Here is a 26,817-nt window from a genome sequence, read left to right on the forward strand (position 1 = left end):
TACCCACTTCACTACAATAAGTACTTGTTGAAATGTTTATTGCCGGAGATATTATATGAGTCTCATGAGATCGTTGTCTGTTTTTCTCACCCTCAGACTTAATTGTTCACCTTAACGGCTTATTGCCTTGTGAAGAAGACGATAAAGTTGTCTATCTTGACACTGAACTGAATCAAGCGACAAGTGACACTGAACTTGAATCAAGCGGTACCATTGGAACCACTTGATGGTACCACCACTAATTTCTATAAACAACCCTGATTTCTATATGTTTATAAAGACCAGTGATTACAACTGGAACCACGTGGTACTATTCGAAACACTCGATAGAAACAGTATTTTTTAGTATTATCCCTGCTCGGTCCCTGTACGAAAAGAAATGTCTGCTCGTTTGACTTTGTCAAGCCAGCAGACAGTGTCTGCCAGAAGGTGTTTGCTGGCTTGACTCAGGTGTGCGAAATCTCTGTTGATTGGTTGATCAGCTGTCCAGGGAACCCATCCCAGGTTCCGTTTTGTTTACCAGCAATAGTATTTATGCAAATATGTCTCCTAATAATTTTTTGATTTCTTGCACTGTATGATGTGTAATAATATTAATATAATAGGCTAGCAATACCTTAGAATATAATTTTAGTCTACTTTGAAGGCAGTATCCTATATTGGTTAATTGAGGCAGCTTAGGTTGTTGGGTGGCTGGGTATAAGTTGCTACTCAGACATATAGGCATACTAGCCATGATGAATAAAGATCAAAGTGACCACAACTTTCAAGGAAATAGGTTTAATCCACCCATTGGCATGAACCCAATGAATTTTCTTCAAAGCCATCCTATTGATCAGGTACAGGTACCGTAGCCTATATGCTATAAAAAAAAAAATTTCCGTAATGCTTTAGGCCCGCCTAGCTGTATAGTAGCCTATATTAAGGCTATAAGGTTTAACCTATATCGGCTACTAGGCTAGGTTGATTTTAAGGGCCTCTTCTATTTTTGAACTCTCATATCAGGACAAGTATTGAGAAATTAATATGTCATAATTTTTTTCTAGTGATATTTAAATTCTTGTCATTGACGCTTTCAAGTTGTTAAATAGAAGTGCAAAAGTAAAATAGATCCAATTTTAATGGATATACGGTATTATCCCATAGTAGAAAGTGTGGTGCACCAATACACCCATATGACCAAACTGCCTAGCCTAGTTTGGCATAGGCACACTCAATAAATAATTTTATTCATGAACCTGGACTGCAGAGTTTGGCAGTTTACAGTAAGATCTTGGGTGCGCCAAACAAATAAAACTGACAAATGTGGTGCACAAGAATGCTCAGATACAATGGAAGTACGTACTTAGTTCACAACTACATAGTACTGTACACAGTTTAACTTATTCCATGTTTAAAACAATCAAAAATTGAGTGCACAAAAGTTATGTCCGAGTGATTTAGTTTGAAATAACGCACTTCAAGTGCGGTTCTGAAGCTCATGAAAAACAGATTTTATTGAGTGCACCTATGCAAAACTCTGCAATCAGATGTGAGCTTTGGCTACCAATTTTATATATATATATACGTATTATATAAGCATTACATAGGTGTAACGTAAATTTTTGTATTAGATTCATTGACGCATTTATCCAGTGCAATGAATGCAAACTTTCCAGTGCGGTTTTTGTGCAAATTAAATTATTAGATTAGATTAGCGGTTAGCGAAAAGAATTTTGATTCTAGCACCGTCTTGGTCCACAAGTTTGGATTGGAGTTAAAGAGTCCCATATTTTGTGTGGTGATTTTAACCAACTTGATGTATTCGTGTGCAGTGTACAATACACAGCAGTTTTAAATGCAGGGTTTTTATCTCATTTTTTGGCATCCTATTTTATCTGCTGATAAGAGGAAGGTACAATAGACTCCGCTTATTATAAACACTTTGGGACCAGACCATTTTGGTCAGGTCTGAAACAACTGAAACTGTTATAGTACTATTTCATTAACATTTTGCAGGAACATTAAATGAATGTAAATAGATGAAATTAGAATACATGGAACACAATTGCCACTGTCAAGTTGCATAATTGACAGAAAAAATTGAAAAAAAAACCTGAAAAAGTGGCCATAGTATCCAAATACTGGTCATAGTAAACAGAGAATTTTATATGGTGAAATTCAGACCATACCAAAATGGTTATATTAAATGGATTATACTGTAAATAGTATTACATCCAGCGTTTTGCCACCAGCACTTTGTGACATCATAAAAGAAAGATACTGCCAGTCTGACACAAAAAAGCAAAGCGTTTAGCATTGCTAGCCAGGCAGTTTAGCATTGCTAGTTTTGTATGTATTGATAATTTAATACTTTCATGGCTAAGAATTTACTATAGTGAAAGTTATTTTGACATCGGTGAAAACGTTGCTCCACTATTATTAAGAAAATCTTGGTTTGTTTTCGGTTATCCTTATTTTGGGTTCCAAATAGATGGTATGATTCTCACCTCTACTGGAAAGTTGGTTTTATGTGCGAGATTTCTGTGGCTTAGAAAGTTTGCTTATATACCAATTATTTGCCGAACAATTGCCGTTTTGCCCTATATTTTATATTACAGTCAATCCGAACAACCGGAATCCTGCTATCCGTCATAAAACTGTAGGAAACGGACTTATTCCCATGCATTTTACCCCGCTGTCTGACTTTGACACAGAATTTTCGGAAAAGGTGTGCTAAATCAATGGAAAAAAATCCGATAAACTAGATTGTAAAGTGCGGAGCGAAACAAATTGGTTGTAAATGCAAATTTTTGTGCGTTTGTTGTAGATGACAAAAAAATTGCCAACCAAAACTCTATATGAATCGGAGAAAAGTAAACAGTTCAAGAAAAATTTATATCTTGATCTAAAATAATATTTTTGCCCAAAGAAACGATCTGCAAGACAAATACGGCACATTCCTAAAAGATTCTCTTGGAACATAACTGAGATTTTATTAAACCCCACCCACATACCAGATTTCAAAAACTTGCAATGTTATTTAATAAACAGGAAACAGAAAAGGTGAATAGAAGAAAAAGAATAATGTGCAAAAGAATATCATATATATCGAAATATAAATTTTGAACAGTAATAATAATCTCCAAAGCAAACCCAACATGCATAATTATCTACATAATTATATTTATCATGCTCAATTATCTACACACAATAAAAGCAGCAGTCTCACTCCTGGGCTTCTTTACTTGGCTTGAGTGTCAAGTACAGTAGACATACGATCGCAGTTCAACAGTACGGCCTTGTCCACCCAATTTTTGCGCCCGTGCACATTGATCCTTTTTTAGAAAAATGTAATATTCTCTTGGCTTGCTAGCGTGACATTATATGCAGCATATTTCGAAATGTGTAGGCTATATTCATTAGCAGTATTGTTTGCGTTTTTAGAGCCAGTATCAACAGCAGTCGATGTTTGTTGGTGGTGTGTCAAACATGTATTCAAGTAATCCACAAGCTGTCCTAGGTTCTATGAGCAATCCACATTTATATGCTAATCAAAACACAATGCCAGCTCAGCCCAAGCAGCATCTGGTCCATGAAAAACATGAGAGATACAAGTTAGAACAGCAACAAAAGTTTAAAAGTTTTGGTATGCTTTTAATGACCACTATATGTGTTTTATGCTGTCTTCTGTTTTGACATGTTTGAAAAATTTGTGTTATTGCAGGTCAGAATTACAAGCACACTTCTATTGAAAGCATGTTGTCAGACATAGTTGGTTCTTCTAGACAAGAGAAGAAAAAGGTTTTGTGTTTTATATTGACATACACTTTAATCTAAGTTTTAAATTTATAAAATATAAGTTTTGCAAATGAGAATTATTGCATTTTCTGCAATGCCGTAATTTTTCATTATGGCAAACTGCATATGAAAGAAGTCCAACCCCTTGGCACATCTGGCTGGCGAACCCCCTGACCAACAAGTCAGATGACATAAAATTGAGGGATATTTGTAAATTTTACAAACAGTCTTTTTATTAAATTTTTTTCAAATAAAATCTGATAAGACTAACCAGGTACCAATGTCCAAACTAACTTTTGTTGCTTGTTATTAAGCAAAAGATTTGATTGACTATTTTTTTGTCACATGTGACATTACAGAATAGTTTTATTATTTAGCCTTATGTCTGTGTCACACAAAAAGTTAGCCTTAAATTCGTCTTTCCAATGTTTTTTTTGTTTCTACCCATCATAAATTTTTTACAAACGAAATATTAAAATGAATGTTACATCACATCAAAAAAGTGGCAAAATCTCATCAGCTTTTAGGCTATAATTCCTTCAACCATAAAATATTTTAAAAAAGTTTCTCTTCTTTGACTCAGTATCAATGTTGACTTAGTAGTCATCTTTAATGTTCAATTTTTACCAAGGTTAGTATGATGTTTGTCTCATAGTAGTCTCTTACAGGAATGTTTACAAGCTGAAGATGATTATGGAGATTTTCTGCAAGCAACACAGCCATCAGTTCCTGTCAATCCACTTCCTCCTGTTACTAATTTGAGCCATAATTTGTATGAATCTCACAGACAAGATAACAGTCATATAGTTGCCAGCTCTGCAGCAAGTGAATACTAAAATGTTAATTGTAAATTAGATAACTTTTATTTTAACATTTCAAGTGACTTTGTTCCGATTAATGTGGTCATTTTTACAGGCACTGATTTGCAATCAAAGATGTTGGAGTCACTTGACCTTAATGCCTCTCAGCCAAAATATATGAATTTCAAACCCATGCATACAATAGGAAGTCGTCATTCCCCAATGAAGTCTTTCCAACCTAGTGCAAAGGCTGCAGATTGGACATCCAAAAATCTAGAGGGTGTTGGTTTTCAAAGCAGTAAGTTGACCTTCAACAATACTGAAGATCATGTTGCAAATATCTGGTTGTGTTAGTGTAGGTATATGCTGCAATTGATCATTGAAGTGTACCAAACCAAATATTTCATTGTCAGCTGGTTACATACAAGTTGTTAAAATAACTAAAATAAATAAAGTTTTGTATGTGTTTTAGATGATCAGCAACTCAAGCCAGAAACAAGTAATTCGTTAGGTTTTTCTAATTTGTCAGCATCTTGGTTGTTGGATGTGGCGCAAGTTCCTTTGCTTTATAAACAGGTAGAAAATTGATGAGATGATGAAGCTTATTATTTTTATTTGGGCATTGCAATTGTTCTCTACTTTCCTTGTAATGATTCACAAAGTGCCACATGGGCCATTGCTACTTTGTTTCAGTTGTGTTGGAGTAATGATTTTGCTTAGACATTTTTCTAATTTTTGATAATGAGATTAGTCTGAAGCATATTGTGTGAGGCATGTGTATAATGTATACTAGTGTATTGAAGTACACTTCTTATACTTATTACTTTGAAAGGTTTTTGAAGCTTGTGTGACATCAGATGGATTAGTGGATATCATGAAAATTCGCTCAATTTTGTTGTTGTCAAAACTTTCAAATGAAACTCTTGGGAATTTATGGGCGAAGGCAAATCAGGCTCTGCCTGGGAGGCTGAATCAAAGAGAGTTGTATATACTGCTAGGTCTCATTGCTCTAGCTCAGGTATAATCTCATAGATAATCTTCACGTGTCATGTATAAGTTAGAATAATAATAACTGGAATAACCAAATTAAAGTTTTGGTTTGCATTTTCAGAATGGACAACACAATCCCTCAGTAGATTACCTTCTAAATTTAACTTCAGCACCTATTCCTTGTTTGGATAATATGCAAAAAGTCAGTTTATCTTACACTCAAGAAACACCACTTCAAGAATCAAAATCAAGTGCAGTGACAAACAACACAGAAGACGAGTTTGATGACTTCCAAGATTTTCAATCAGCTCAGTTCTCAGAATCCTTGCCACCTACCACTAGTATGGCATGCAACAACCTGAAGCTGACTAAATTGGACATTCCGGAAATGTCTATGGGTAATTCTTCAATGGCAGTAGAAAACACTATATCTAGCAATATCTGCAATGTGCATCCAGTGTTTTCCACTGCTTCAATTGCAGGTAGTAAAGAAAGGCCACTGACTAATAAAACTCATGCTATACCTTCTGAAACTTTTTTGTCTGGTCTCAATGTCCAGCAGACATTTAATCAAGTTAATGTGGACAAAACTCAACCTCTATCTTCAAATTTGCTGGGAGAAGAAGATAAGTATGCAGTTTTTCATGGTATGAATGATTTTGTTCAATCAGTACAAAGTGAAGTGCAGCCAGAAGTGTTACTGCAAAGTGGATTACCTGATGTTGATCCTCCAAGCTACACCTCAGTTATAAACAGTCATGGCACATGGCAGGATCCTGTTAAACTGACTGGACAAAATGGTTTCACAGATTTTGTGTCATCTTACAAAGCTGATCTTTTTGTATCAAAGTCAGCAGTTAATGATGATAGTGTACCATCAACCACAGCCACAGAAACAACCCTTACTGTAACACAAAGTCATGCAAACTCTGATGTCAAAGAAAATCATGACAATTTACCATACTCAGAGAGAAAGACAACAGCAGATATTCAGGGTTTGTTGAAACATGATAGATATGCTGCAATAATCTCTGAAACTGACAACGTATCTACTCAGTCAGATAACGATTCTGTTAAAAGTCTTCAGTTCACTACAGCATTTCAATCCAACCCAAACCCTAATGGATTAACAGATAGTATCAAAATGGACAGTACGTCAATGTCAGTGAAGGGTTCCATCAAAAGCCCTATCCACAATTTGCGAAGTTTGCCTAGTTTCGAAGATGACTCACCTGGTTATTTTGAGCCACCACCAGATATGGTATTTTTTATATATGTAATTTACTTTATCTGTGTTCAAGCCTGGCAACTTCTGAAATCTTTTTAGATATGGAATTGAACTACCTGTTGTGCTGTTCGGAATATGTACTAGTAGTACTATATAACTACAAAATTTGTTATTATAATTATATATATATATATATATATCCTGCTTTGTTAGAGTTGACTCTTGGACACATGTAAAACAAACGTGTCTATTTTTTCGTTTTTGTTCAAAGTAATGCAGCGGTATAGCACCACTCAAAATTATACGCAACGATAAAGCTGAGTTTAAATTTTTGTGTTACAATAATAGGGTTTAGATTCCTTTGATGAGTTTGATGAATTCCAAGAAGGGAAATCGACACTTACCAATTTTGATGTGTTTGCTGATGTAAATCATCTTAAAAGCAAAACAGATCACAAGCAACACATAAAAGTAGATGAAGGTGAAGGTAAAAAAAACTACTTTGAAATGTAGTTTTACTTCTGAACTGAACTTATCCGTCACGTTTTTTGTACAGGCATTGATAGGATGACAAAGGAGCAACCTGTAAGTGAAGTTATTTCTAACTTAGATGAGGATTTTAACAGTCATGAATCATTAGAAAAATCGTCTGTTTCGATCAAAGAAACTGGTCCCTCGGATACAAGCATGATCTCAATTACCGACAACACAAATGACCTAATACACCAGAAGGATGTCATCGGTAAGTACAGCAATTATTTATTTCTGGTAGTTAAGACTTGAGAAGATTGTGCCTCAAAACTGAAACCCTTTCAACACTTTGCAATGAGGTCAATAGTTTCACATAAACATTGCCAATTCCAGTTGGCAATGGTATAATTTGTGATAAAATAAGTAGGAGAATCGGACAAAATGTATTTGCTCGCTTGTGCTACTTTTTCACAATTGTGTTTACTTTTAAGTATATTTACATATATATCAAAAAAAAACTCATTTTTACCTTCAAGGATTTAATCAATGTGTTATGGACACAGTTTTGTTTGTTCTGATGACTGTGGAATATCATGTTGAGTATATTTGCTTAGTTTAGAAATGGGTTGTTTGCTTAGCAAACACTTCTTTCTTCAACATTGTTTGAATAAATAGCACAAGGATGAGAACAATTGTGGGATAAGAGCACTCATATTATGAAGGAGCACAAATTTAATAGTACTCTTTAGCAGTGTGAAGTACATGAAAACTAACTTGGTCCTAGGTATTTTTTGCGTGTACAATAAAGCAGATGTGTATGACATTAATTCGACTTACATCAATGCAGCGAAAGTATTATTTTGAAGGTGATTATTTAAGAATGTTGTTGAAAACTGCATTTGTTTTTTATGCTCTGCGTCTTGTTGCTGTAGTCGTTCAGGTCCTTAAAAAAGAATAATTTCAAATTTTGCTAGTAAATGTTTGATTATCGAAATGTTAAACTTTATATTTAGTATGCTAGGTATTTATTCCTCCTTATCCTCTGTATTCTTGAATATTCTGTAAGTTAAGTTAGTGCTGTAAATAACATGAAGTTACTGAAAGTGGATTATTACTGGATTTGTAATAACTAAAACAGTTTATTCAAGTTTCTATATGGAATAAACCGTAGGCATAAAAAAAGTACTATAGGCCTACCTTATTACTGTATATTAGTTTTCAAGGCTACAGTATTACCAGGGTTTGTATTTAATAAGGATGGACTGATACAAACCCAAATAGATTCGCCAAATATGGCCTGTGTGTAAGATTCGGGCGAAAACGGATATTAACAATGGTGAACTCGAATACAAAATTACTTATAAATTTAATGACTTTCCTAAGAAATGATGATCTGGGTTTCTGGCCCAGCTAATATAGAGTCAACAGTACAACAGTTCTACTGAAGGTTATTTTCCTCTTTCAATCATTTTTAAACATTATTCTTTTCAAACAAAGCAATTTGTTGAGCGATTACGTCATGTCACAAGCAAGATTTGGCAACTTTTCGATAAAATTTTACCGTTTCTTTCTGTTATGAATAGATTCGGGGTTCATTCGTGTCGACCTAAGGTGCAAACCCGAATATTGGCATATTTCTAGTATTTAATACACTTTTCACTACTCACTAGTGCAGTGGTTGTCCTTTTCTAATGTGCAAAAGTGACCAATACCTTAAAAAGGCTGGATTCATTTGCCTAAGCCAGGGTGAGGGAAACTTTTCTTAGTCAATTCTACATTTCTGTTAGGTTGCAACTATTAAACAGAACATTTCAAAGGTGGGTTTTTGTTCTTCGTTTTTTTTACTGCACAAAAGTTGCACATGGCCTTCAGGCCACACTTTTGAAACCCTAACCTAACCCTTTACTCTCCATTGCAATTGACTAATGTCACAATGATTAGGGAACCAAACCTTGCTGCTGCTTGGGCTGATCCATGTCTGTAATTTAATCACTCTTACAAGAAAGTTTTTAATCTACTTTGTTGTTAACTATGGAAATTTTTGTTTCATGTCAGTTGTCAGTAAAATGCCATTCTTGTATGCCGGAGAGCTAGGTTTGGCTTTTCTAAAGGCATGATCTTGGTGAAACATAGCTTAGTTAAATCTTTCCTTGATTACTCATCAGAAATAATTATTATGAGGTAACCTAAGACCAGCACATGCAGTTTTATAAAAGGCATCATTATGTTACCTCAAGCTTTAAGGAATGTTTTTGTGATAATATAATCTGTTTAGGTTGTTTGCTTTAATCTTGATAAACTGCAGTCTTCACTTCCGAGACTCGTATTCGTTAAGTGAATTATATGCAACAATGCATTGCAAGCAGGGCTTTGGAGCAGGCGTAAATGTTAAATTGCTCCAGCTCCAACTTTGGAGCTCTCTTTTATCATAAATTAGCTCCAGCTCCGGAGCTCATTGATACCACTGCTCCGGCTCCGTTACGTCAAAAGCTGAGGTTTAAGGATGAACGCTCAATTTGGAATATCTATCGTTTCAAAATAATCACAAACAAAACAACACAATCAATGAACACAAAACATTTATTTTGTTATTTTATTTATTTTAAATTATGTGAATTCAGCCAATAGTAGTAGGCTAGTAGCATAGCATCTTATGAAATACATCGGAGCCGGAGCTATTTTTCAAATAACTGGCTCCAGCTCCATTTGAATTTCACGTAGAGCTCCGGCTCCAGCTCCGTTGAAAATGCACGGCTCCAGGCTCTGGGTCTCCCGGCTCCGGCTCCAAAGCCCTGATTGCAAGGTTTCTAAATTCTAAAGAAAATATGTGTAGCAGTTATAGATCTTTTTAAATTCAAACCTAATTTGTTTTTCATGTTTTCTCTAAGACTTTTGTTTTATGAATCCTTTTTACATTTAATTTTAACCTTTTTGTGCAAATGTTTGATTTAATAACCCATTTTATAGCCTACATTGTTGTTTTGTTTTCTGGTAAACAACCAATGAAATTATTCTTATCAAATTGTTTCTCATGAGTAGTACTGTACTGTCATACATCTCGATTTGGCCACCTCATACTTATTGTAAGCATCTTGTTTAGAATTCGCCTAGATTGCCCATGATTTGCCTTTATCTGTTTTTAAATCCTTTGAAGTTACCCGATACCAAATTATAACATGCATGGTCACCTTAAGTGCAGGCAGCCTTCATTGGGCAATATTTCTCGTTTGTCACATACCTTGTGCATAACTTGATGAACTTTTAGTAGGTGACAAATATCATTATGAAACCTTTTCAGGTATAACAGTATGTCGAAAAAAATCTAGACCAGGTTGTCAATCAATTTTACTTGGCCGGCCCTTCCTTAAACCTAACTGGTTCTGGCATAATTTAAACATGAATAATAAAATATTTTGCAATAACTTTGGATAATATTTTGAACTAATTTGATTCTTTCAACTTCAAGATGAGCTTCCAATGTATGTTTATTTATGTTTATGTGATATGACATTCATATAAATAAACGTTGATGCCTTTGTCAAGCTGTACAGAGTAATATGATTAACTTGTTTTTGCAGAAAGCCTTGCGAGTAGTAAGGCAAACTGGCAAGTGGATAGCGTAACAGAGGGTGACAACACAGCTTTTGCTGAAAGTTGGGAGAAGTTACTGCAAACTTGTTTTTATATGATTTCAAAAGCTAATGATACACTTTGCTCGATTCAATCACCATCTATTTGCAATGAAGTCGTTTATTCATGCAAAGGACAAAGATATATTTCTGGTATGCTGTATAGTGTATAACATAGTTTACTTGCTTGCTGCAGAACATGCCTAAATAACTGTTACAATAATACACTTTATATTATACGTTGAGTTTGAAGCTAAAACATTTTTAATTGTAACTTATGTTAAACTTACTGTATTTATCTATATGACAGGCTGACGTTTAACAAGTTATTGTGATACTGCAAATTAAGCATAAAAATTATCAATGCCCAAGTAATAATAATTTTCTCACGCATATATTATATTTGTTGCAAAGATTTAGGTGAAATCTACGGAATTGCCCGAAGAGTGTGTCACAGCATGCGTCTTGTTAAGATAGAAAAAAACCAACATCAGCAACTACATAAACAAATTGAACTAGCATGGAACAATTTAGTGGCTTTTTGCCCCAGTATCACTTTGGAGGTAAGACGATCAGTATGGGTTCAAGTTCAACCTATTCAGGTTTATTGGTAATGGTAAATTTACCCCACTTACGTACCGCAGTAACGAAAATATATTATGGTATTGTACAGCAATGATGTTTGATTGGAAATTTTAATGCATATTTGTTTTATAGTGGATTTAATATTTTAGCCAACATAACCAACACTCTTTTAATCCCAGAAGTTGTTAAATTCAGCCATTTAAGAGAGTCATGAAAGTAGTAACTTAATGGCCTATGCATTGTTTTACTATTGAGTGCAAATTGGGCGTGGGGCGAAAATAAACACTCAGTAATCCTAAATAGATATCAGAAATAGCTGATAAATGATACTGAAATTTTTAGTATAAACAAGATACATGGTATGGTGAACCTTTTATGGTAGAACAGAAGTTAGTATATAAAGGAACACGTATCTTTTTACCTAGGGATAGGACAAGTTGCATCAAGTATTGATATACTTCGATTGTTATGTTGTTGTTATCAGTACAAAATCATTTTCAGTGCTCTTGACGTAAATTCATTTCGTTGTTTTGTGTAAGCCACACTTTGGAAAATCATGAAAATATGACAAAAAAGGCAAACAACAATCAAGAAAGGAAATTTTTTGGTTAGAAAATTTTTTATCGTTCACCAGGGGAAAGGTTATGATTTCGTTATAACCGCCTATTTTTAACATTGGGCTATGTGATTGTGATCTACACGGAGAAGTAGTCAGTTTTTATTTTTAATGGGTTGACTGAGTTTTGCCATAACCAAAGCATTGATCTTGAAACGTTTTAACTTTGTATGAAATTAATTGAATATTTATTGATTGCAACGTCACTGGCATACTAGCGACTATTGACCATTTTTTAATCGTTTTTATGCTTTTAGGAGATGCATGAAATTGGAACGGTTAAGGATACTGTTTGTGGAGTTTGCCTTTCAAAAGCAAAAGGCAATCAAATCAGATACGCAGGAATAGATTATCATTCAACATGTGCAAACTTTTGGGTTAACTGTGTAGCACCCGTTTTGCCTGCCCTGAAGATGCCTGCATTTGTTCAAGTGTCAAGTTAAAGCAACTTTTGGAAACTTTGATTAAAGCTAGCTCGCATAGGGTAGTGGAATGGCAATTCCGGCGAGAATTCGTGCATTTCTTGGCAAAGGATCCTTTAGAAAGCACCTAACTTCTGTGTTTTTATTTGCCATAAAACTCACATTGGATTTAGGAATAATTTCTACTGTATTAAACTGCAAAGGATTTGTACATTAAGCACATTCTTTCAAATTGCATAAAAATTAAGGCCTTGCATTGTAGATATTTGCTATGCTTTATTAATTATACAGTTCTTGTTTATTGTTTGCGGTTTTATTTCATATTCTAAAAATTGTGCAATAGAAATGTTTTTATTAATTTTGGCGCCTGTTGTTGAATGAGGTTTGCAGTTCTAAAAGTAACACGTACGGAACGAATTCATTTTATTCCAAATTTTGTGTTTATAGTAGGCCTACATTCGTTTGCCTGTATTGAACAGACGTAGTCCAGCCTGTAGTGACTTAAGGATGAGGCGGTTGCCAAGTAAGAAAATGTGGAAAAGAGTTGAAAATTCGTAACATGAATATAGCGTAACAAACTGAGATTTTTCAAACAAAGTGCACGCCATAATTCTCCCAACAAAAAAATTCAGAGCGTTGGGAAGTTCCAGTAAATACAGAATCAAGATAAATGGAAACTGGGAAAGCACTCAACGCATACCCTTGGGAAAGACATTTACCGCACTTGCTCATGTTCAGTGGATAGTTTTTAATTCGGGCAATACTGTACAGAACACAAAAAGTCTAGATTGTTAAGCGGGCCTCGAACAAGGAGGAATCATCACCAGGTTCAAGTCGTGCAACGACTTTCCTCAATCTGAGGATAAATATAACACCATACCTAAAGTGGTATCATAGAAATCTAACTTTCCAGTTGGGTGTTGGGTCCATAGTTGCCCGAATTCTTTTTTGGTTTATTTTTTTTTCGGTGTAAAATTAAAGAGTTGCAGCAGGATAATTAGCTAATTTATCACATAAATTTTGTTCTAGGCTTCACACTTTAATAAAATGGCAAAATTGTTATAATAAATAATCAAAGATTTGAGGCTTCAGTGCTCGCCATCATACTAAAATTTTCATGTTTGTACGCACGAGTTCTCGTCGAAAACTGCCGTGATTTTCAAGTGGGACGTCACCGTCGCGGTAATTACTTTAATTACATTGTGATACCCTTATTTGATTGCAAATCTTATACTTACGTAATATTTACCCTCGAGCAAATTGCATTTTTAAAAAGGACAGTATCTCTATCAGACACACCAAGTTTTTCAACTGAGAACTCAAATGTAGTACTAGTGTGACCAAGTTAAAATGTCGGGCTATTAACCCAGACGGTCGAACTAATAAAACTACTAAACATTAATATTTGTTTATCTGAACATATGCAAGTAATTCCTTGGAAAACTTTTAGCCAGCAATTATTCACGCCTTAAGATGAGACTCGTGAGTATCGAGGAATAGCCGCGAAACAGCATCAACCTCACCATTCATCTCGCTCAACTAAGGAATGAAAGCCACAAGCCGGCATGTGAACATTGGCGGATGTTACGGTAGCGCAGTACACATTCTCAATTAGTTACACGGGTGGGTTAATATGGGTACATTGTGCCAATTGCTAATTGAGAGACTTTCAGTGAAGAAACTCTTGCGCTTAGTTTTTGCACCCATATGTAAGCTGCACCAGTATTGCAGGAAGTACTTTGTCAACAACTGTCAACAATGTTTAATTAAGTGACAGCAATGACATCAACTCAGAGTAGTTCCGATTCTGAAGGAGATGACGAAGACGATGATGACGATGACGACCCAAGATTTGTAATTGAATTGACTAATGGATCACTGAAATTGATCTCAATAGACCGGCTGGAACCATATTTTGAGCTTAACATAGTTTCACAAACCAACCAAGAGTTTAACGAGTAAACGGAAAGACAGGAAGTGTCACATACGTTGCAAACGTGTCAAACTAATTTTCAACAAGCTGTGTACTACTCCTTCCAAGAAGGATTTTGCCGAATTCTCGTTAAAACACTCTTTTTCTCGTTCATTGAAGAACATCTTTGTACCTATGACGAGCCGTCAGGCAATGGCATAATGTACCATTTTTTAAATGACGCAGGACAGATCTACCGCCAATTAGAACTTCTTTTACCCTCCATCTCACTTTGTAGCCTACGTGGACGAATTGCTCAAGTTTTTTTGTCGGACTGCGTTGACAAATTGTCACAGTGTGATGCAACTCGTAATCAAAGTGCATCGATGCAACAATCACTCCACCAACTCTGCTTAGCACAATCACTGAGAAATTGATCAATTTTCTGTTGACGGACTTCGCTAGCAGTTTCTACAAACCGTGGGCCTATTTACGAAACTCTCTGTATTTCCCTCTATGAAGCACACCATGCGAGCGAGTGGATAACAAAGCCTTCGCAGACAAGCGTCCGCCAACAGTGAAGCCACCTACAAGTCTTTGCAAGATGTAGCTTGCCAACCAATCCTCACCTCACTAGGTTATATTGGCTATCAGCGACAACAATTCGGGAATCCAGCAACATCTCACTCCATCCAAAAACATTGGATTCCTTTTGTTACACCTAAATGCGTTCGAGAGGATAGTATCATTTTGTGTTACTTCTAACTTTAATAAATAACGTATTACCTTCACTTTCACATTAAATATTTGTAATCTGTATATCGAAACATAATATTTTTATTTGACGCTAATGTTGCTGTCACATGGGGTTCTACTGTGAGCATACTTTTTTAAAACGCTCGAATGGCTAGGTAGTGTGTTAATTCTCATAATTAGCCCTTATTCCTACGGAATTCTTGTGCAGATCTGTTGAAATTTTGATGTTACTAGTGTTCTATATCGTGTATTTACCAACAAGCGTGGTGCTATATTTTGGTCGTGTTTAGTATACGCGACACATTCTATTACTTCGGAATTACGTCATTCGTTACCACAGCGTTCAATGCGCGTTCTCAAATGTTCAGTCTAACGTTGGCAGTCATACTGAACATTTGAGAACGCGCATTGAACGCTGTGGTAACGAATGACGTAATTCCGAAGTAATAGAATGTGTCGCGTATACTAAACACGACCAAAATAACACGACATCTCTATTCTGTGCTCTGAAAGCAAAAACCGTTTCGTTGTGAATCAAAAATATAATTATATTCAAGAACATTGTCAGTCTGGTTATTGAACTACGATGACCAACTAGTCTATCAGTGTTTAACGAACACGCGTATCAATGGAGTCAATAATTACAACCAAAACAACCAAGTAGGAACACTTTCAGTTGGCACAACACTATTAAAAGTAAGACTTGAATAGGAGCATGTATGTGCAATGAGCATATATATACCCACGCCAAACACATGGTAATAAAACAATGTTCAACACAGTGTCCTGACTCCTGCGCCCAGCTCATTTCAATTTTGAGTCTAGCCCGTTTTAATAGTGAACCAAGAGCAACTTGAATTTTCAGCTCAGATTTGCTGACCTGCAATTGAGTCAAATTAAAGAATAATGGGGCCAGATTTAAAATCATCTATAGCATAAAGTGGATTCTTCGTGTACCTGACTCGTATTTGATTTAACTCCGCTGTTAAGATAACACTTAACAACCACTCAAAAAGTGTGTTTTAATAGAGTGACTTTTTACTGTAAAATGGTTACCGTAACTCGAAAATCGCCTTTGCGTAACTGGTTTTCTGCTTCCGAAACTAGGTATTCTGTGACCGTTTACGCAAGTTTTGCTTTGCCACTTCGTTCACCGTAAGCCGTCTCCAGAAGTTGAAATTCATAATAATTAGTCTAAACGGAAATAAAAAATTTCCGGTTACACAAGTATAGCAAATTAAATCTTTATAAGTAATTAGAAATTGTGTTAAATGACCCTACTATTTAAGATTACCCAAGTAAATTTCTAGTCGTAGAGTAGCAGACAAATAAATAAGTAAAAAATTGAGTATTTCATTGATTCACACTGTAGCGGTTACGTTGGTATGCGGAATTGTTAGGCCTCGTTGGGCTATTCAATAACACTTCAGTTAGGATAAAAACAAATAACAAAAAATAATTTCGAATCTAATTAATTAATTATTATTCATTAATTTAATTTAATTATTCAATAACGAAATTTTTTTTCTGATAAAAAATAGTGATAGCCAAGTGAAAAATCTAATACAGTACTTTACCAAAGAAAGCACCTCTTTTATTGTAATTAGGTTATGCGCTCGCAGCTCTTTGCTAAAGATAGGCGGTTAGGACCAGTGGCGAAAGTAAGCCGGAACTGTTCAGAACGTCGTTCCGGTAATAGTCTTAACGCCAAGTTGTCACAAGCATTGAAAAAAATACTTAGCAAAACTAGTCTACCATTATCAGCTGCACGAAATAAGTTATATTAACACAAAAACTTTAACTGGTACAAGCCTGCGACTAGTTTGACATGTTTTGGAGCATGGGTTTTCAACCTGGGGTTCGTTAGCCTTTTTTCGGGGGTTACGAAATTTTTGTGATGTTGTTGAATTTTCTTATAAGGTTATAACGTATAGAGGTATGAAGAATGGTAAACCAACAGTGAAACAAATAGCAAGTAAAATTATATGACTTTAGTAACTACAGTATGTTTGTATTACTCGTAAGATATAAGTTTCCCAGATCGTAAGTCGTAATCGTTCAGCGACCTGCCAACAATATCCTGTTGAACGTTTTGAACAGATGCGGTTCTGCTCGCCCGTATTTGTGTTTCGTTGTGACGTGTTTTTCCTGCTAACCAAGAAAAAAGCCATTGTATAATGTAAATCGCTGTTAGTTGACGCCCAGAATTTTTCATTATTGTTCTGAAATGATCCAGTCTGGAAGACGTTAATATCTTGGTTGTCTCGACACAATGTTATGTTTTTACCATGTTTAATCAACAAAGAATCATTATAATCAAGACAAATCAAAGTAAACAATTGTGCTTATTTATGCCACGACAATTAGACAGCAACTAGTGACAGTTATAGTTATAGGATTTGTGATAATATTATGAATTAATGTAATATAAGATTGTGTAAAACAAAGAATTCTCATCTATCGAATCAGCGAAGCATAACACTGCGTGACGTAATCGATTGCTTCCTGGTTATTGGTGTGCATTTTGAGTTATTCATTCTTTTCTTGTTATTACGAACAACGCCGCAACATGGACGTCTTTATGCTGTAGCTGCTGTGCCAATGTTTTATCTAAATGTATTCGTTTAAAGAAGCTTCAATATAATCAGAATATACAGTTGTCGAGGTGAACAATTAATTCTAAGATTAAGAAAAGCAGAACAACGACCTTAAGGCTCATTTATCATCGAGGATAATAAACAATTTCAACAGACAAACATTGTATTGAAATGGTCAACCTTACAGGTTAAGGTAGAATAAACAACCATTTCATTACAGATTCAACACCACACTGATCATGGAACTAGTCGAGCTTACATAGGCAGAGGATTTTGCCGCGGATTGTATGTTTTGCTTTTGATTTTAGACCTTTAAAATCTAGCCTGCTTGCTACTGACGTGTCGTGATTTATGTTCGACCCGCACTCAGCTTTCATTCATGCAGCTGACTACCGTACCATTGTTAACGGACATTTTGGGAATGACCTCATAAAACCGGCCATGTTACTTCGCGGTGGACATTTACCAATCGCAAATCCAGTAGGATCGCTACAGAGCAATCTTGCACCAGTTGATTGCTAGTTGCACAAGTCAATTGCTATGTGCATTGGGATCGGGAGGACATGTCTGATAAAATGGTTTTTGTGAAAACAATCCGGATTAGGTCGAAGTAAGGAATTTTTTATAAATTTAGATTGAAACACTATCTTGGGATAATCAGTTCGGTTTTCGTCCTTATTGTGTACGGTTCAGGACGCAAAGCAGATTAATTCAATTAGTTATATGAATTGGTCCAGTTTGTAAGCTGCATCATAAAGAAGACGCTTGAATTTTGAACTGCTGTTTTTTTTTGGTTGGGACAAAGGCAATGAGACAAACTGTAAAACAATGCGGCATTTCTGACTACCGGTAACCATCTTTCAGGAAAACAAATTCAATTTCCCATATGCTCCTGGTCCCTGGACCTGCTTTATATTATGTTTACCACTGTATTATGGTCAGGAGCATTGCACAACTTTAATTGTCTTTCGCTTAACCTTTTTAGAAATAAGTTTTGTAGGCTTGTATACGTTTATCAGTTAGACAGTTGGACTACCATCTATGACACTGCATGATGAAGATTTGTAAATAGATTTGGTGAAATAAGTTTCTGTGTCTGAAATGGCTGATGAACCTTCTGCTGCAGCTCAGAATAACGGTTTATATCCTGCTCATTTCAAGAAAGGTAATTAGTTATCAGCAGTACTTCAGTACACCTTGGACACTTGCAATTCTGGACATTTAAGCAATTAACATATGACATTGACAATATTGTACTGTGCTTTCATGTTTTTTTTATATTACCTAGATTTTAGAATAACCCTACTGGAAAGTTTTTATGCAGGAATGTTGGCTTATGAGCCAACATTCTGGTGCAGAATCACCATTTTGTCCTGTATTCTATGTTGTAAATATTACCTTAGGTGGGCAGTATCGCGGTACTCTATTACCAAATTATTATACCGTACCTGTACTGGCAAAGTACCAAACTACTTTAAAATAGTATGCAATACGGAACCGTCGGTTTATTTTTTGCCAATTACCGGTACCGTTATCGACGGTACTTCCGAAGTACTGACTGCTCACCTCTGAATATTACATATGTGTGGCGCTAATTCTAACATTGCATTTATTGGCATATTTGTTCAGCACACTGAAAACAAACTTTCCAATAGTGTAGAATATTTGTCATATAATTTTTTTAATTATCTAGTCAAATGATTTAACACAATTGTGTTAAGCATAGCGGCAGATAATTTGCATTTAATTTAATTTTTGAAAACAATGCTTTATCATATATGATACATTACACAAACATGTTGAGCAATTTCCTGTGATGATGTGAATGTGATTTATTGTAGTAATAATATGTTATGTACATTTTGTAATTGGGCTCCATTTTGTAGGGATGGGATAAATCTAACCTTTGTTTTAGTAATTAAATGAGTATATTTATTCTAGAATATTTCCAACTTGAACTCATATAAGCACTTGGAAATCTATGAACACAGGAACTACTGAAAGCACTCGTTATTTAGAGACACTTTGTGCCAACACATGTCTCAATAGGGCAGCAAATGTAATATATCGTAACAGTAGCAAAAACCCATATTGCCAAGTGTTATTTTAAGAACTATGGCACTCCTGGTTACATAATTGCTCATTGGCAAAATGCAATCTTACTCTATATTTACTCTAATATTAATATTAAATTGATTTTATAACCTAGTACTTGACTCAATGAAGTTACAGTTCTTCAATTAGTTGAACTGTTGTTTTGAATAATTTTATTTTTGTCCCATCTTTATTTAGTGGTGTATCACCATTTGGTATCGTTTTTATAAATACAGGTGCTCTTATTCAACTGGCAACTGGTGAGATAAAATGTGTGGAAGATTTGACAATGGAAGATTTTCAAAAAAGTACGGAGTCAAGCACGGATTTGAAGCTGGATATTAGTACAGTAATCAAAATAACAATTGATGGCCAACGCCAATTAGCACTTCTATGTTTTGTTGTTGGCAACGAGAAACTACAGGTTGGTTTTTCCATGGTAACATAAGATTGACTTCAAATTTGTTTTCTGTCAGCAAGGCAATTGTACTTTAAAACAAATTATGTATTTTGTGATGAAGAAATATAACTCCAATGATGGAAATGGGTTGCAGAAAATTAATATGTTTTACCATGTTATTGTCTCTCAAGAGTTGTTACATCCCAGTAGCAGTAAGTAAATGGAATAATATTTAAGCTTATCTGAGGACAATCTTTGCTCAACTTAAGTTCAGCAATGATTTCTCATCTGTCTAGTCATGGTTATTGATCTTGCTTTAATGCAAGTAAGAATTGACAAACACAGTTTTTTATTCATTTTAATTTTTGATAAAATTGCCCGAATTTGAACCTGTTCACAAGGACCACTGAACAGTAGCAAGAATCTAGGGATGGGCCGAGTTGAATCCGATTCCAATTACTTAATTGAACATTGGCATGTTTCCAATAATACCTCAGGAACAATAAAAATGTGTGAAGATCTATTTTATGCTTTAAGTTTATATAACGAAAAACAGTAACCTGTGCGCCATAAGCATTTTATGAAGTACGTAATTTTCGTTATGACGTCATGATCGAGTTCTCAAACTTAATCGAGTAATTTATCGGATTACTCAGATTCGATGAGCTAGAGTAATTTCAGTTTTGTCCCATCCCTACAAGAATCCTTCATGTTTTGCTTACGGACATTACAATGGTAGCACTGCAGGACATTGAACTCTGGTCACATTTTCGTGGGCCTAGCACTCTGGCTTTAACCACTCTGTCATTTCTGTGCACAAAATACTGCCTTACCGACCTCGGCAATACTTTGCATTAGAGCATATGGTTCTTTTGTCACAGATCTGGTGCCTAATTGACTAACTTTGTAATTTTCAATAGTTTTTAAACAACGATGATAGATTTACAAATATGCATTTTATAGGATATATTTCTGCAATTAGATAACTGTTGAAGCACCGTTGGAGCACCCATTTTTGGTTTATGGTAAAGGTTGGTCATCAGTGAACCCTAAAATGTCAGACAAGAGATACAACCTTCCATGTAAGCAACTTAATGTCGGTGATATATGTGCGTCTTTGATGCTTAAGCCAAACTCTGAGGAGCAACCACTGGGTTTGTAATATCAGGGATTCAAGTTGGTCATGGAAGTTCAGGTGCTGCGATTTCTGTCACTTGATAGCAGTTATTCTGGATATTTTCCTTAACCCTAGTTCAGAATTATATCCAACCAACGAATCAAGACTTCTAATTGTATAATTACACTAATTTGATTCATTTCTTCCATTTTAATTCCAAAACTAACCTGACCTCTTAAATATTGAAATTATTGTAGATGGCAGAGTTTTAATTTTTACAATACTTTCTCCTGTGTAGTGGAAATATTTCGGCTATGTATGGTATTTTTTAGATTCTATTCCCCCCCTCTTCAGTCCAATTCAGTAAAAGAACATTCAACTCCAGTTGTATTGATCAGTGTTTTTTTATCAAACCTCTTTTTAAACTTCTGCCATGTATAGCACAGTAAATGATGTACGCATTATTTCTTTGAATAAAATCAAGTTCATTGATTAATTAATTTAATTGTTTATTGGTCTTGAACACCGATACACAACTATACCAGAACTTGAATGCTACAAGCGGATATTCAAACAATGTAATTGTGCTCTGGAAGTCATTATTTTATTTTAAAAACTTTAACGAGTTCAACAATTGTACTTGCATGAGCAGCAAAATGTTTTTATTAGAAATCAAGTTACAAGTATAACTTCCAAGGTGTTTCTTTTGCATTTATACTTTTTATTGATGCATGTGCTCTATTCAGTGCATTGCTATTAATAAATAACAGTAGTTACTAATTTTGCTAGGCTTAAGTTATGACTTTTAAAGAGTTTTTTCGTTTACAATATTTATTTTTGAGTATTGCCATGGATACTTACGTATTCTGGAACGGATTATTTCACTTCACATTGTTTATGGGAAATGTTGCCTTGGTAGTCAGACATTTTAGAATTCCAAGGGCCTCCAAGGTGTTATTTGATAACTTTGCCTGTCATCAATGGACTGGTTGTGTTTGTGTTGTGATAAGTTTTGCAAGAAGAAATTTTTAAACTGAAAAATTACCTTGCGTTTTGTGACGTTGCAATATATATTTGGATAAGGTTCCGTAACCGAAAAAAATACACATACAGTACACTTTTGTCATTAGTGCTTTGTTTCCTTATACTGAACTATTTTTTTGCCAATTGTTTTAACGCACTGGAAAGTCTTACTAAAAAGCTTTGCGTAAATTAAAAGCACTTTTCTTGGCATTTTTTCCCACGTACCTGTGGCGGGTATCATCATACCGCCACGATTTCTTAAGCCAAGTTATTACAATATCATTAATTTCAATGATTTGCCGAAATTTTTACATTCCTTTGTGTTAATTACTTTGCTTTATAGTTCCGTTTGACGTTCATCCAATTAACTCGTTTGTTCGGTCCGCCATCCATTCAATAAAGTTTTTACTTTTTTACGTTTTCGACTATCAGATTCTGCGAAGGTGCTAGAATAACAAAAAAGCGACACATGGAACCATGTGAAGGGTCAGATGATTAGTTTTCTTGAAACTTCAAAGATCCTGATCACACCAAAAACAAAGTTCTTAATTATTTGTTTTGGTAGAAATGGGTTCGGAAATATAGTCGGACTTGTGGCTATTCGACCGGGATTTGATGCTCGGTGTGGCAGTCGCAATAGCCTACTATCAGGCAAGGCATGAAAAACGATTTTTTTTCTATTAAGTCAGTAGCCTATGTGGAAAAGGCCACAAAAATGCATCGTAAAGTATTTTTACCATTGGCTGTGAGGAGCAGAAATAGCCTATGGTGTTAACTTTGTAAGAGATGTGCCCATAAACGGATGAAACCTACTAAATCCGAGTGCAAAATTGTCCACGGTGTTAACTGTAGTAGTGCATCAACTTGGCCTGATTTTTGATGTGATCAAAGACAAAATTAAAATGAATGAAGTTCCCTCGGGTCCTAGCCTATCTGGCAGGTGGTTTACTGCAATGGAACGACAGCTGTACAGCCTAAACACCGGTATTTATTGTACGATCATCTCTAAACACGACTAAAATATCAGAATTTATTTCAACAACATTTTTATGTGTTGCTTAGCAAGACCGTATAAGACTATAAGGTATAACATTCATATGCACACCATAACTACTACCACCAAGTTACTGTTTAACACGTTACTAGTTACACGTCCTTAGTTTACACCAAGGTTTCCCAACCATTTTGTTTTTTTTTGTCGTAATATCGCACAGTCTTGAAAGTTACAGTAGAGATGAAAAGAGTTTCTGACTTGATTCAAGTCAGATTTTTATGAAGACTTGGCCTGTCATACGTGAATTGTTTAATTAACTTTGCTCGAATCATAAACCAAATTAACTCCTGAAGTTGTTATCGAATGGTTAGTTGTAGGCTATATGAAACCGTTTTACAAGATATTGCAGATGTTGAATGTGCAAAAACTTTATAAAAAAAAGACGATTAGAATTATACTTTATTAGTAGGCTGCGATTCCGTATAGTATCACCATAAAACAACAAGTAGATGGTGACTTTTCGGAAAATTGGTATGGGTTTGTGGTATGAGTTGCAATAACACTTCACTTGACTCAGTATTAATGTAAGATTTCTGTCCTTTGGGAAGACTAATTGTCAATGATTACATCAATAATATAATTAGTGTGCCTCAACACTTGCTAAGGGTCCTTGGTATCTTGCCTCCCCCAAATAACAAGATGCCGGATAATACTTCCAACATTCAGTTTTGCTATGCTTAAAACCTTTAAGACAGGCTTGTAGCCAAAAAACTAATTTGCGTCAGTTTGTGCACACCAACTGACAACTTTGCTCATCTAGTGCACATGGATTGGTTTAATGCTTTCCGTGTTGGAATATATTGCACAGTAGCAAAAAGTCTTTTCAACGTATTGTTCCCCCTTAAAGTGCAAATGGACGGTTGGAATATAGACCAATGCTGTATACGCCAGATTGGGAACCCTTGGCTTACACACCCTTCTTCCACCTAGTGTCCTAGTCCTAATGAATCTTCCAGAGGCTCCTATTTGCAAGCGTTTTAAGTCGCACTGTTACTTTTCCGTAAACGACGTTTTGTTGGTCTATTTCAAACTTGTTTAATAAACAATTATCTATTTTGATAATGCGGGAGTTAAATGATGAATAGTATATACAGTACATCGGGCAATGGCTATAACTTATATTTTTTTTGTTTGTCAAAGATCTTCGACGTTGTTGGTCATTGTTTGTTTACCTTGATATACCATTGCCGTCATTTAATCCTGAAGGCTATAACACCACTTCTTTTCCAATAGCATCAGTATTGTGGTGCTGCATTTGCAAGTCCTTTCAACTCGGTGTTTTCGTAGCTTCCCCTAAATCGGCAGTGACCGCTTCTTCGAAGATAAACCGACAAGCCTATAGCAAAAAATCCACTCAGGATAATCATAGCTATAGACAAGCGCATGTTTGCCTCCCAGCAATTTTCAGTTTCATCGTTAAGTAAACTTTCAGTGAGATTTGTTGCTTCTTTCGTTGAATTATTTAACACAGTAACTTTGACGGCCGAGTCAACTTCTTGCTGGGTGTCATTGACTGGAATTGTTACATTTTGTGTCCCTGGGCAATGAATATATGCATATTAAAAGTACTGGCAAACTACACAAAAAAAACTTTATAGTGAAATAAAAAGGTACACTGGTCGTTCATACAACATAACCTTAAATCAAAGAATAAATGTAGATATTTATTTATTTCATTTTTGGTCATTGATTGCAATTAAACAAAAAATGTCTTGCAAATTTCCTTTTCATGTGACGCAAGTTATGGCATTTGGCGACACATTATGTGTTTAGAATCTGGATAGGCCTACATAGTGTGTGTGAACGTACGTGATGGGTGGTGTTAGGATTCGAGCATAAATAGTGAATAACGGTAGCGCCGTAGCGGTTGTAGTTTAATCGTTCTTAAGTTTTATAACGAATCAACTGGTCTCATGGGTTGGTTTGGCCCAATCTAAGATATTTCCATTCTGAAAATAAATATCGACTGTAACTAATCAGAGTAATCAGTTTCTCGCAAAGTAGGCTAATATTTAGCCCAAAACGCATAACCTGTATACTTCAATCAAACACCAGCCATCACGCATGCTTAGTGATGTCATTCCAAACCGCAAATTTGCGTCTTCTTGATATACTTTGTTTACCGAAAATTATTTAACGCCTTAACCATAAAATATCACTGAAAATTCCTGTAGTTGGTATGCTTATTGCGTACTGACAACAAGTCTTTTTTGATATAAATTCGTTTGTTTTAGCTCTGCGGCACTTTCTTTATTAGAAACAAAGACATGCATACCAACTACATCGGATCTTCGCAAAGCTAATTAATCAACTCACCGTTTCCATAATTGATTCCGTCTATCGCAAATACATTTCCAAGGCAAAAAAATATTGCAGCACTAACCACGACGAAATAATGCATTTTATTTTAAGCTGGTCTCCTTTTGTTTGGTTCCAGACCAAAACATAAAACCGTACAGTATAAAAATATCGATTTTAATGAACACTTTAACTTTGAAGAGACGTAAGTACTTTTGTATGTATCTAAGTATCATTTCACAGTAAGTGCCGTGTTTGGGACAACTTTCGGATCATGTTTATTATGCTAGGATTCCCAAACGGAGGTACCGTACCCAGGGCCGTATAGAGCATACTTTGGCCCAGAACAGAAAGTAAATTTGGACCCCTGTAAAAATTAGGTGAGCTCGTAATTCCTAAATACGTAATTCACAAACGGCCAATTGCCACTTGCCTCCCTTGTAAATTTACTCACTACAGATTTTAATCACAACACATTCATTCCGGTGTAAGTTAAAATCAGACAAAAAATCAAAGCGTCATACGTTGCCTCATAGAAGATTAAACTGCTTTGGTTATATGTTAATAACCAATTACTGTAAATGTTCCGCAAACTTTTGTTTTAGAAACGTTGTTATAACCTTTATAAACAAAAAATCTATTAAATTTTGGTGTCAGTTTTTAGTTTCATTTGAATTGACTTCACATAAATGTACAATCATACATGTCATAATAGCCAAAATTTCCCTACTCAAGTGTTAAAGCTTGAGATCTTTATACACTGAAAATGAGCTCATATGTACTAAGCTAAACTAGGGTTGGTAAACGTGCTTAAATGCCAAAAACAGTCCTTGAATTTGATATCAAAAGTAGTCATGAGGTTGATCCTTGAAAAAATGTAGTACCTAATTATGAAAACATTTTATGTAATTGTAAATAAACAGATAGAATAAAGCTTGCCACTTCTACAGCAGTTCATTCATTCATTCCTTTTATTTTTCATCTTCAAATTGGGGGACGAAAAATTGTGCTGACGCAGGTGGTCGCAAACAGATTAGCAGTTAAT

The 26,817-nt window shown here is 35.2% G+C and overlaps 3 protein-coding genes across 6 annotated transcripts; 2 read left to right on the forward strand and 1 right to left on the reverse strand.

The window, feature by feature from the left end:
* The first annotated feature begins 482 nt into the window (after positions 1 to 482).
* Positions 483 to 12,938, forward strand: LOC143453360 (uncharacterized). 2 transcript variants are annotated; one of them, XM_076954681.1, is made up of 13 exons: positions 483 to 839; positions 3,427 to 3,628; positions 3,707 to 3,783; positions 4,449 to 4,605; positions 4,696 to 4,878; positions 5,053 to 5,156; positions 5,413 to 5,598; positions 5,692 to 6,831; positions 7,147 to 7,279; positions 7,355 to 7,540; positions 10,848 to 11,051; positions 11,313 to 11,461; positions 12,357 to 12,938. In XM_076954681.1, the coding sequence occupies exons 1-13, from the start codon at positions 735 to 737 to the stop codon at positions 12,540 to 12,542; spliced, it is 3,012 nt and encodes a 1,003-aa protein (XP_076810796.1). In that variant the 5' UTR covers positions 483 to 734; the 3' UTR covers positions 12,543 to 12,938. The 2 variants fall into 2 exon arrangements, with proteins under 2 accessions (XP_076810796.1, XP_076810788.1); XM_076954673.1 differs by having other exon boundaries at positions 484 to 839; positions 7,147 to 7,285.
* A 5,837-nt stretch (positions 12,939 to 18,775) lies between these two features.
* LOC143466576 (ataxin-1-like) lies at positions 18,776 to 22,836 on the forward strand. Of its 3 annotated transcripts, XM_076964975.1 has the most exons (4): positions 18,776 to 18,951; positions 20,117 to 20,304; positions 21,263 to 21,475; positions 21,730 to 22,836. In XM_076964975.1, exons 1-3 carry the CDS (start codon positions 18,888 to 18,890, stop codon positions 21,440 to 21,442), a joined length of 432 nt encoding a protein of 143 aa, XP_076821090.1. In that variant the 5' UTR covers positions 18,776 to 18,887; the 3' UTR covers positions 21,443 to 21,475; positions 21,730 to 22,836. The 3 variants fall into 3 exon arrangements, with proteins under 3 accessions (XP_076821090.1, XP_076821089.1, XP_076821091.1); XM_076964974.1 differs by having other exon boundaries at positions 21,263 to 22,836; XM_076964976.1 differs by lacking the exon at positions 21,730 to 22,836 and having other exon boundaries at positions 21,244 to 21,383.
* A 562-nt stretch (positions 22,837 to 23,398) lies between these two features.
* On the reverse strand, positions 23,399 to 25,926 carry LOC143459226 (uncharacterized). Its single transcript, XM_076956275.1, has 2 exons — positions 25,791 to 25,926; positions 23,399 to 25,011 (listed from the first exon to the last, which is right to left on the reverse strand). The coding sequence occupies exons 1-2, from the start codon at positions 25,873 to 25,875 to the stop codon at positions 24,710 to 24,712; spliced, it is 387 nt and encodes a 128-aa protein (XP_076812390.1). The 5' UTR covers positions 25,876 to 25,926; the 3' UTR covers positions 23,399 to 24,709.
* Between the last annotated feature and the right edge of the window lie 891 nt (positions 25,927 to 26,817).

The sequence above is a fragment of the Clavelina lepadiformis genome, chromosome 1 (assembly GCF_947623445.1).
Source record: "Clavelina lepadiformis chromosome 1, kaClaLepa1.1, whole genome shotgun sequence".
NCBI lineage: Eukaryota > Metazoa > Chordata > Ascidiacea > Aplousobranchia > Clavelinidae > Clavelina > Clavelina lepadiformis.

Excerpts from the sequence above, each read along its gene's own strand:
- LOC143459226 (XM_076956275.1), bottom strand. The coding sequence starts at position 25,875 with ATGCATTATTTCGTCGTGGTTAGTGCTGCAATATTTTTTTGCCTTGGA. Across the intron at positions 25,012-25,790 it reads CGGAATCAATTATGGAAACG|GGACACAAAATGTAACAATT; the intron begins GTGAGTTGATTA and ends TTCATTGCCCAG.
- LOC143453360 (XM_076954673.1), top strand. The coding sequence starts at position 735 with ATGATGAATAAAGATCAAAGTGACCACAACTTTCAAGGAAATAGGTTT. Across the intron at positions 3,784-4,448 it reads CTAGACAAGAGAAGAAAAAG|GAATGTTTACAAGCTGAAGA; the intron begins GTTTTGTGTTTT and ends AGTCTCTTACAG. Across the intron at positions 4,879-5,052 it reads GGGTGTTGGTTTTCAAAGCA|ATGATCAGCAACTCAAGCCA; the intron begins GTAAGTTGACCT and ends TATGTGTTTTAG.
- LOC143466576 (XM_076964974.1), top strand. The coding sequence starts at position 18,888 with ATGGCTGATGAACCTTCTGCTGCAGCTCAGAATAACGGTTTATATCCT. Across the intron at positions 18,952-20,116 it reads TCCTGCTCATTTCAAGAAAG|GTGCTCTTATTCAACTGGCA; the intron begins GTAATTAGTTAT and ends TTATAAATACAG. Across the intron at positions 20,305-21,262 it reads TTGGCAACGAGAAACTACAG|ATAACTGTTGAAGCACCGTT; the intron begins GTTGGTTTTTCC and ends TTCTGCAATTAG.